This window comes from Eufriesea mexicana, unplaced genomic scaffold (assembly GCF_001483705.2).
Source record: "Eufriesea mexicana isolate 0111107269 unplaced genomic scaffold, ASM148370v2 scaffold1653, whole genome shotgun sequence".
Taxonomy (NCBI): Eukaryota; Metazoa; Arthropoda; class Insecta; order Hymenoptera; family Apidae; genus Eufriesea; species Eufriesea mexicana.
In genome coordinates this window covers 3056187-3068160 of record NW_016909884.1, presented here as the reverse complement: position 1 = coordinate 3068160, position 11974 = coordinate 3056187, and the positions used below count along the sequence as shown (strand labels likewise).

The 11974-nt window shown below is 36.7% G+C and overlaps 1 protein-coding gene across 1 annotated transcript; it reads left to right on the top strand.

Annotated features, from left to right (window-relative positions):
* Positions 1–1018: 1018 nt before the first annotated feature.
* On the top strand, positions 1019–5543 carry Brd7-9 (Bromodomain containing 7/9). The gene is made up of 3 exons (XM_017901963.1): positions 1019–1168; positions 2957–4657; positions 4741–5543. Exons 1-3 carry the CDS (start codon positions 1123–1125, stop codon positions 5394–5396), a joined length of 2403 nt encoding a protein of 800 aa, XP_017757452.1. The 5' UTR covers positions 1019–1122; the 3' UTR covers positions 5397–5543.
* Positions 5544–11974: the final 6431 nt, after the last annotated feature.

The window sequence follows — 11974 nt, the reverse complement described above, 5'->3', positions numbered from 1 at the left end:
GGGTGCGTCGACGCCGCGGTAAGTTGCTAGAAATTTCAATAAAAATTCGGCATAGTGTTGGCTCGTTTAGTGGGACAATCTTGTACGGTAAAGCGTGCCTGTGAATACGGTCGAGTGTTTCGTTCCTCGGTGTACGGTAAGTGCTACTACTTCAAGCATCTTTTGTAGGTTAGGAAGCGCCTTTCGCCTTTAAAGCGCCATACACAATGTTCCGCTGTATCATTTGCGTACGTGGACATAGATGAGACGTATTGTTCTTTCGTGAAAAATAATTACGAGTTTTCTAAATATTTTTCTAGTCGTGACCCTGTTAGTGTGATCGTTGTACAAGCAGGATGTTATCGTGTGACTCGTCGAATATCATTTGTGATACGACGCCTGAGCTTGTTGCAGTTTCCATCGTTTACTCAGTTACGAAGAATTAACGAAATAAATCATGTTTTAGGTCAATGTTCAGTGCTTTCTCTTCTTAGTTATGTGCTGTTGAAAATGATATGGTGGGTTTTATAAACAAAGTGACACTGCATGCGTAGTATGAAAACGCCGGTATAGTTGAAATTTACTCACGTACAATGGTATTGCAAATGTTTCTATAGTAGATTCTGTAGTAGATTGATGTTCATTGGAATTTGAAAATATCGATATAATTTGAGTATTTGGAATGTTGTTCCAGCTAGCATGTTGAAAAAGGTTAAAGTATGCTGTCAGATACGTCTAAATTTGTTGTAATTATGTCGTTGATATAGATGAAAGATTCAGTACCTGTTCCATGTCGGAAGAAATGTATCTTGGAAAGCGTATAAACCAATTTTTTTCATGTTTTGATGCAAATAGAGAATAATAAAGGTATGTTTGAACGAATTTGTAACGCGCGCTTCTTCAAACGACGCGGCGCCATGACGGTGCAGCTGGCGAATAAACGTTCGGGCGGGGGAAACGAAAGACATGCATCCACCATAACGGCTTGGAGCTCTGTGACGTCTTCAATGGCTGCCGCCGTGTTGTCTACATACGTAACGGAGCGCGGTACTATCGCAAACCGCGTTCCGTGGTGGTTTACGACATAGTGTTTACTGTTTATTGTTAGAATATTCTATCAGGCTGTGGGCCGACGTGCAAACCATGGGCTCGAAGAAACATAAAAAGCACAAGCGCGAACGGCACGAAGGTGAGAACCGGGATAGAATCTCGATGTATCTCGGTCGTCTTATCGTCGTTTCTGGTTACTTTTAATTATTTCTTAATATAATTCTGGTATCATAGGTCGTCGCGTTATTATGTGCCACATACCGAATAGTACATCGTTTTATACACTGTGCACCTAGCAATGTACGAAACGCACCTCGAATTCAAAAAGCGTTACAACTATCGTCTCAATGTGATATTTGTTTTTACGTTTGTTGATCAAATTATGTTCGCGTTGACAGTTCGTTGTTACGTTATCAGATGTTTTCGTTATGAACTGTATTTTTGACGTATTATATATAAAAGTAACGGGTATCTTTGATTTCTCAAATATTGCAATTTGTCCTCATTTTATTCTATTTAATGTTTCTCCATTTATTATTAATAATCAATTTTTGCATTATTGGTTATTACTGTAATGCTGACATTTGTGTCAGTCACATGAGGATTCAAATGAAAAGAAGATCTATAAATATATGTTCGAGCTATAGATTCTCAGAGAGTCATAGAGTACGTGGATCTTAATTGGCTGAAATTTTCTAACATTTTCATTAGAATCCTTTTTGTACTCATAGTTTAATAATGCACAGGAATTTTGACTACGTTTTCACCACGGACAAACTGAGAGTGAGGTTGGAGTAGAAGTGAGGTGGATGCAAAAGTATAAACGAAGGTTCCATAGCAACAGGTGCGACGTGGAAGTAAGTGACGTGTAACAACGAACATGGACTGGTTGCACGACAGAAACTAGTTGTGCTTCCAAAATTACTCAGATGTCCCAATCCCCTTTAATTTTCTATTTTTTTTTTTTTTTTATCTATTACAATTAGTTGAAGTGCAACAAGATCCTTCATGAGTTAAATTTGTTACTATTTTTCTTGAAGTCTTGTTGGGATCCATCTGGGATACCGTTATATCTGTTGCACTTCAATCCCTTAGTTCCCTGGCTGTTATGTATTATGGCATCAGAAAGGCCATATATGCTTTTGCTTTACCTCTTTAAGAGGTATTTTCAATTTCGACAGTTGCTCCTTCCTCAATTATTCCTGCAGATTCAGTCGATCAATGCAACAGTAATTATTTTATTGTATACTTCTATCAAGGTTTATTTAATTTAAGTCAAGCTACTTCCATCTCGCTTCCAGTTTGTTGAATGTGAAAACAAGGTCACTGTCCTGTTATAAAATCTTCTTTATTATTATTGTTGTTGTTGTCATTATTATTATTATTATTGTTATTATTATTATTATTATTATTATTATTATTATTGTCATCGTTGTCGTCGTCGTCATCACCATCACACCATCATCACCACCACCACCACCACCACCACCACCATCATCATGATCATCATCATCATCATCATCATCATCATCATCATCATCATCATCATCATCCATAATCATCATCATCATCATCATCATCATCATCATTATCATCATTATCATCATCATCATCATCATCATCATCATCATCATCATAATCATTATCAATATTTCCCTTTACCTTTCTGTTCATACCCTGTAGATTTTTTGTTAATTCAAAACTATAATTATTTTTTCATAATCCTGCAAGATTGTATAATACAATATTTGACACTATATTTCTATATTGCAACACTATGCTGTGATTCTATACTTCTATATGATTTTCTGCAAGACATTTTTGTTGCATGCTCTAGATATTATTTATAGCTTAATGCTTTAATGTCTTCATATATTTAAGATAGATTTTCATGTGTTATAAATATATTTTTCTCTCTTCTTTTTAGCTGAAGGGCACTATACAACCACGGATAAACCCTGTACCATAAAATTAATTTTAAAGGTTGGGGGTAACAGTGGGACACCTGAATACGGTAACGAATCTCCGAATCAGGCACCAATGTTGTCCCATTTGGGTGTTTACCAACAACAGTTGGGTCTCAACTGTTCTGTAACACAGGAATCCGAATATGATAGGTATATGGGGCATAAAAAGCTTAAAAAGAAAAAGAAAAAGAAGGATAAAAGGCACAAGCATCATCACAAAGATAAAAAGAGAAGAAGAGAGGAATCGAGTCAAGAATCAGTTGGAGATGCTGATGAAAGCTTGGCTGAAATCCCTAAGAAAATTCCTAATCATCAGTTGTTACCTCCAAGACCACCATCAAGTGGAGAACATAGAGTTGGTGTTACCACTCATATTAGTTCTCTGTCGCCACATCGTGAACCTAGAACTTGTGTACTTAGGAAGATTGCCGAGCGTACTCCACTCCAACGATTATTAGAACACCTTCTTAGATCAATGGAGAAACGAGATCCACAGCAATTCTTTGCGTGGCCAGTCACAGATAGCATTGCACCTGGATATTCTCAAATAATTACTAATCCCATGGACTTTAGTACTATAAAGCAAAAAATAGACGATAATAGTTATCAAAATTTAAATGAATTTATAGAAGATTTCAAACTAATGTGTGATAATGCTACCACGTACAACCATCCGGATACCATTTATTACAAAGCAGCAAAGAAATTGTTACATGTCGGTTTAAAGATGGTTACACCAGAAAAGCTTCGTCAGTTAAGACCTGTTCTAACTTACATGCAAGATATATCGAAGGAAGAACTTGGATTTGAGTTAGGTACAGAAGATCCTAATAATCCAGATGTTGCAGTAACCGAGGAGCAAATCGAACGAGAACGGGAACAGGAAGAACGTAACGAAGAAGCCGAGGAACTTAGGAAAGAGAACCAGAGGAAAATGAGATTAGCAAATTTGGGTAAATTTGAAGCCATTCCGGATGACATGACGCCAGAGGAAATCTTGAAACAAGCCCGAGGAGCAGCAAAAGCGGCATCCGAAAAGCTAACGTTAAAGAGGTTGAATTCTAAGATGGGTTTCCTTAGGCAGAAGAAAGATGGAACCACCAGCTTACAGATTATAGTACCGGGAGATGGCGTGATCCCAGGAACTAATCAAAGACCAGTATCATTAGGTCAACTTATAGGTAAATTGAATCACGGTACAGGAGCGTTAGCAGGATTTCGTGAGGATAGAAGAAATATGTCAAAACCGGTGAAACCTTTATACTATGGTGCCTTTGGTTCTTATGCTCCAAGTTACGATTCCACGTTTGCGAATCTCACAAAAGAGGAAACAGACTTAGTATATCAGACATATGGTGATGAAACAGCTGTGCAATACGCAGAATCCATTTTAGACTTTGCTAAAGACTGTGATTATACGTTAACTATGGTCGATGATCTGTTGGACATTCTAACAGGGGGAGATCATAGGAAGACCAAGAAGTTCCTTGAGGAAAAACGAAGACTTAAAGAGGAAGAAGAGAAGATAAAACATTTGTTAGAGAAACCTATGCAAGATGTAAACCGTAATATTCCAGCATTGGACAATGTTAAAGTTGACATTGATCAACTGAAGACTCTGTCAGAGTTAGGAATTGATGTTAATTTCTTGGAGAATATAGGTAATTATATTTTGAAGTATTCATAAATAATTGAAGTATTTATAAATAATAGCATAACATCTTAAACTTTATCTTATTTGCAGAGGATGACGTGAAGGTTAACGAGGAACGCGCAGCTTTGCAAAGTCGATTGGACGATACGTCACAAATGTTAGGTCGTTTGAAACAAGTGCAGCATGAGAGGCTCTCAGCTCCACCACCTGCACACTTGACGAATGTTCCAAAACCTTCAGAGACAGAAGTAGCGATAGCTGACAAGATCACCGATAATTTAACAGAAATAGCGAAGAAACTTCCACCTTCAGCTATCGCACCCGTAGATGGTTTGCGAAGAGCTATGGGCATCGCACCTCTTGGTGGACCAGAGCCTATGGAAGTGGAACCGATCACGCATAACCCAACGATCGTCGCTGAGAATAACTTACTGCAAGCTAGCAGCAATCAAGTCCCTGCGAATCTCTTATCTACCCCATCACCGATTCAGAACACTAATTTGCTCAGTCCAACCAGTCAACAAACTCAGCCTATCAATATTGTGAATACTAATCAGCCGCCTATACAGATACAGATTGGTATGGCTCACAGTCAGACACCTCCATCTTTATTAAGTACGTCAGAGGCGTCTGCGGTTCCAGATTTGGAAACGGAACTTCGAGAGTTTCTAGAAAGTGATCCTACATTAGGACATTCACCGCTTCACGACGACAAAACATTGGAGGATATTTTATCTGAGTCTTAATGTGCACGATTCTTAAGATATATGATTTTTATTGAAATATACCTCCTACAGGTTGTACATTTTATTACATATATACAGTAGGTTTAATGTCAAGCGTTCGGCTAATAAATAAGATCGTACTCTGTAATGTAACGTCATTCAATCAATACCGCGTTTATTTTGTATGGATATATATGTATTATTTATGAAGTTTGCGTAACGAATCATGTTAAACGAAGCTTTATAAAGTTTGGATAAAGTGTATTTGTAATATAAGATATTATTCGATTGGAATGTTGCAACAAAATGTTTTAATGAAATTGTCCAAAGAATTTAAAGACAAAATCTACTTCTCTTTCTTTTAATTCGTAGAGAAGAGTATATTTATAAAGAGTAATCATTATTAATTATTGATAAGATGTTACGCAAACAAAAGTTTGTATTCTAAGAGCAATTTCTCGATATGAAAATACATTCATTCTTTGTTAAATTTCATTGCAAATTATGAAATAACGGAATACCGTTGTTATTTTAAAACGAGACGATATGACAGAAAGTGTAAATATTCATAAAGTGTATTTTTAAAAATGATTCTTGTATTCTTTATATACCATGTAACAAATATGTGACCACTGAAAGTATTATACTTTAGCTTGAAGCTTTCAAGGATATTAGAGTTTTGAACCAGACTATCATATACTTTTATGGATTCATTTACTAAGGGATATTATGGAAAGGGGAACGAATTGCTATATGTATATACAGATGTTTCAGGAAAAGTCTATCTACTCTAATAAAATATTGTCTCTTGTTACTGGGTGTGATTAATTAATTTCTCGAAATTTATGAATCTACTGTAATAGCTTGAATTCTTTAAGAAGCTAAATCAACGTTGACAAGACAAATAACATACGATAAGTTGTAACGAAATTGTATTTATTCTTTAAAAAGCATTCGTCGAATCGTATATTATAAAAATTTGAATTAACGATTCGTCCAACATGGCCGCCAACGGTATGAATATTAACGAAATGATAAGAACTGTATGTCGATATCTTTATCGAATGATCGATTGTTATGTCGTTATGTTCGTTAAACTTCTATTGAGTACACTTAATGTACGAACATTATTGTTATCGAGTATTGAATACGGAATTCAATATCTCGCTACTTTATTTCGAATAATAAACCGAATTGAGGAAAAGCGGTGGAATGCGCATTGACTGACCGCGAACAATTTCGATACAAAGGAATATGAAGAAATGAAATATAAAATTTAAATTTATATAAAAAGACTTACCTAGTACTTTTTCCTGCCTCAATCAAACATCACACGCCCACAGGAAAGGCTTCTTCACTATTTAACGACAAAATTACGACACTGAAAATCGCGGGTTCGCTTACAAAGATTTCGCGCACGTAGTACTGAAACTCTCCGCATGGTAGCGTTAGCAACACCTTTCCTCCAATCATTGGCTTTACATCGAAGAAGACGCACTATTGACTTCAAGCCGCGGAAAAATTAGATTTTTAACATCAATTCGAATGAGACTTAATATATTAACAAAACAATTATTTAACTAATAATATATAAACCTAATTTCTTCTTTAAATACAAATTCCTATTTAATCTATAATAGGCTATATATCGTATACAGCCATAAACTGAAACGATATATCGAAATATATTTTAAAATATATTTCGTAAGATTCGAACGTCACGATCGTCCAATGAAATTACGAAATTATGGAATTAAACATCCAATAGTCTTTCAGACTTTTTTAAACCCGTTTCCATACCGCGTCTTAAATTTTTTCACACTCGACGTCGTATATTATAATAATAAGCTTAATAGCTACAATCCATTGACACGATATTCATAATCAAACTCATTTCTCCGAAATATCCTGTTCGCCAGTTGGGCCAAACCGTGTTCCACTTTAGCAAGCGATAAAATGGACGAAACAAGCGGCCCTCTAATTATTTCGAGCGGCAACCGCGAAACTGCTTCCTCTTTCGCATTGTACAGAAATGTTATTTATGCAGCGTGCAAAGTGCAGAGCGGCGCGACCTGGTCGATTGTAGCTGTGTAATGCGATATTCACAGGACGAACGCGTAGGAATAGCTGTAGCTGCTCGATAATAGGATTACGCCAGTAAAGCGTGGGGCTAATTTGAAAATTCCGCGTGCTCCGGCCCCCGCTATAAGTGTGATTCACTGTAATTACGTCGTTATAACGAAGTAGACAAGTTTGAGTATGGAAAACCGGAAACTCGATTACCACGGGCCGAATCTCTCCGCTCTCGTCATGGCTGTCTAACTGTTCCATTAGCATTTCATCGCGGGGATGGAAAAAGTTACGAAAAACCGTGTCGGGGACGTTAAGGTGGCATACCATTATGTAACCTTCAAATAGTCCACCTTTTTCATTGCCTTCAAAAATTTTTCGACCGTTGCTGCGTCGAATGGAAAAAGTCCAGAGTTAAAATTCAAAAAATTGCGCCACTGCAGCACCTTTGTCTGCGAACCCGAGATTAAATTTGATCGATAAGTAAACATTTTTATGAACCACATGTTTAACCACAGTTTTCTCAAAATGCGTTTTTGACTATAGTGGACAGCATAACAAATGAACCGAAGTTCCAATCACTGTGAGATTTTTTGAGCATATATTTAAGACACGTGGCTGTGATATTAACCATCGATTGGGAATGTAAAAGTTCAGGAAATTTTTCGAGCAAATTATGTCTTAGAAACGATGTATCTTTTTCTATCATCTTCAATTTCACAATTTTATCAATTGTAAATTTCGCAATTTCTATTTGAACTTGTTTGAAGCTTTAAATTTGATAACCGTGGCTAGAGCGATAGCCACTTTGTTTGCCTATGTTATACTGATCTGTCCTTTGCACTCGATGATTTTTTGGCTAAAGAAGGGTACGAGTTGAAAAATTTTCTGCTATAAGGCTGATGATGTTTTTTGAACACTAAATAAAAATCGTATAATAATTAACAAGTAAAATTATTTAATTTCGATACCTGTTACCCGGGAGTACCCTCCGCGTACTGTTACATTATTTTAAATTTGATATATCAACTAATATCTTCGAAATTTTATGAAATGGCGACTGAAGGGGGCCTCTCGAGTGCAAAAGGTTAAAACAAGGCGTTGAAACGCATTCGACGTTGTTCTATTCTTCCATTTGTGGTAAAGACGGATTAATAAATCGAAAGGAACTTTTGATGCAGATTATATCTTATATTTCTTGTCGGACTGATAAAAAGTGTGTCGTCGAATCTTTCGGCCCGATTTTTATAGGCCCTATGACAACTCATTAGGTCATTCAACCCAGCTTCGAGAATTGATAAGATAACAGATAATTCCTCGAAGCGAGGATAGATCTCGATAACGCCATCCAAATAAAGATACCTCTTACACATTTCACATTTTCCTTTTCCAACGACGCGAATTTTCCGAGTCCTCGAAAAGCACTCCGATATTCGATCTCGTAACGTTCGACGTTAACGTCTGCTTTTACATTTCGTTTTTAATTCTCTGGAAACGTTTAAACTGCGATACTTATTAAATTTCTCCCGTTCCTCGCGCCCCCTCTCGATAATGAGACGCGCTGTTCCACGATCGAGATCCCGGTTTGTTTAAATTTCATTTCGACGTCCCGACGCCCGAGCGTAAATAAAACATTCCGATAACGAAGTTTGCCGTCTTCCATGCCCGGGATTTAATTTAATCCTCTCGAGGCGGCAATCTCGAGGAGGTATTCCACTCGCAGCGATCTCTGCAGCTCGATTTCGGCTCGGGGAGTCTGCTCGATTCGGGATTCCGGCTCTCAGCACGGTGACAACAATAATTCTCGCGAAACGAACATAGCTGGGAGAGCATAGTCGGCATCTCGCACTGACAGGTTAATTAAGCGACGATTCCGTTCTTTCGAGAGCAACGGGCCCCTGGAAATGGCGTGCTCGCGTGGTTTCCGAGCGGAAGCTCGTTCCGCGAACCGCGAGCTGAGCAATTATCATTCTTTGATATCTGCCCGTGATACCACGTGATAAACGTTTCTCCCGTTTCCCTGCGCGATCGAGATCCGCGAATTTGCATAGAGTCACGTGAGGCTGGGTAGCTCGTAACATCGACACCCGTGAATTATTTGCTCGTCAGAGATGGAGGAAATTATTTCGTCACTCGAGTTCCTTGTCAGGTAGGCTCACAAGGAGAGTGCAAGTCCTTCGGGTCACCGATTTAGTTGCAACTTTGCAGGTATGTAGATATCTTCATGCAGTTTAAGAGAATATATCATTATAGCCGCAACTACTCAATAGTTTTTGAGATATTTGCGATTAAAGTTTTATTACTTGCTTAATTATACATTTCCTTGTAATGTGTTTCAATTTAACTTGTATCGTAACGACGACGATGGAGAATTGCTAAAGTGGAGGACCGGCGTTCCATTCCCGTCCCCATATTAGGTTTGTGATAGCTTTTTCAATATATTATTTTGTATTCATTTTTCATTGTAAATAAATAATTGTAATTAAAATTTCTTAATAAAAGAAATTATTTTTTACGTTTTCTTATGCTAGTATATATTTATTACAAAATAATAAGAATATTATGCAAGAAAAATACTTTTCTATAGCAATCTTATTTACTACAGGAAATACAAAACCTATTGCTCATGTAAGTATTAATTATTAAATTAAACATCGTATAAGAATGTTGCCTATAATTCCAACTTTGCTCTGCAGCTATAAATGTTCACGAATTAATTACAAAAACTTGGCAATTTATTAATTTTCTACTGTCCAATTGATTTCTAGTATCCAGTTCCAATAAAAATTTTACCGCCTGCGATCAGCGCCATCTATGATTTGGGTTCAAAAATCAAGAAAGTAATAGGAATATAGAATAGGCAAGGAAGTCGTCGAAGAGCTCAATTGGTAGACAAGGATAGAAAGGGGATAGAAAAGGATGAAATGGCTCCGGCAGAAGAAAAGTTATGAAACTTTGAGCCCTCATTATAAATCAATGTTCTTGCGAATGTTCTCATATAACTTTTGATCACATTTTGCTTCTAGTTTCGTTTAGTATTAAATATTTTCACGGAAGATCGTGGTTACGAAATCATAGACGCCATCAAACAAAAATTAGTAACTAACAATTTAGAATTAAATTCTTTACGAAAATTATATAAGAATGTAGCCTGGAGTTCCAGGTTTGCAATGAAATTATAAAAGTTCATAAATTAATTACAAAAATTGTGTAATTAATTAATTTTTCAATGTCGGAGCCCTTCTATCCTTTTCTATCCCCTCTCTGTCCTTGTCTGCCCCATTGCGAGCTCTTCAACGACCTCCTTGCCTATTCTACGGCCCTATTACTTTTCCGAGCATATGGTCTAAAATCATAGATGGTGCTGATCGCAGGCGATAAAATTTTTATTCATTCGGCAGTAGAAAATAAATAAATTCCCAAGTTTTTCTAATTAATTCATGAACATTTATAGCTGCACAGTAAAGTTGGAATTATAGGCAACATACATATACAATATTTAATTTAATAATTAGTACTTACATAAACGATAGGTTTTGTACTTCCTATAGTTAATAAGCTTGCTATAGAAAAATGTTTTTCGTGCATAATATCCTTATTATTTTGTAATTAATATATACTCGCATAAGAAAGCGTAAAAAATAAATTATTTTATTAAGAAATTTTATTTACAATTTTTTCATAGGCGAAAAATGAACACAAAATTAAAAATAGATTAAAAAACTACCAACTATACGACGGGAATCAAACCACGGTCCTTCACAGCACAGGAATTATCGACTACCACTGGTTGGCTACGACTGCACTTGTAAAATGCTGGAAATAAATCTGTAATTAAGGAAGTGATGAAACTTTAATCGTAAATATATCAAAAACTATTGAGTAGTTGCCGCTATAATGATATATTGTCTTAAATTGCATGAAGATATCTACAAACCTGTAAAGTTTTAACTAAACGGTGACCCGAAGCACTTGCAGTCTCCGTGTTAGCTTAATTCCTTTTCATTTAAATATCTTTTAAATAGATATTATCCACTCTCTATTTTCAAATTCCAAAGAGAACAATGAAAATTTACAAGAGATAGGAAATATCTTAAACTTTGTGCGCAGCTCTTAGCTTGGTATCGTTTTCCAAAAATTATTTTTTGGAATACGATACCAATTACCAGGTCTCACCACGAGGAGGTGGCTACGCATCGAGACCCGACATGCGCCCTAGTGGCGCAGCCTGCTGGCGCTATCCGTAGCAAAGATACCCTAATCTAACTTGGAGCGAATTAAGTTAAAATGACTCTATTGACACTTTATTATATTTCGTGTCTCACAAAAGGGGTTTCGGTTCGGTAAACTGAATCTCTACTGTCGCAACGCTAAGATATTTTCAAGTTCCCATAAAAATAGGGAATGAAATATCAAACACGCGAGCTAATAGAAAATCGCGACGCGCCCGAACGAGTTCGCGATTATTCGAAAGACCGACTAGCCTAGGCGATGTACTCCCGTGTACAGAGATAACTTCATACCTCGGC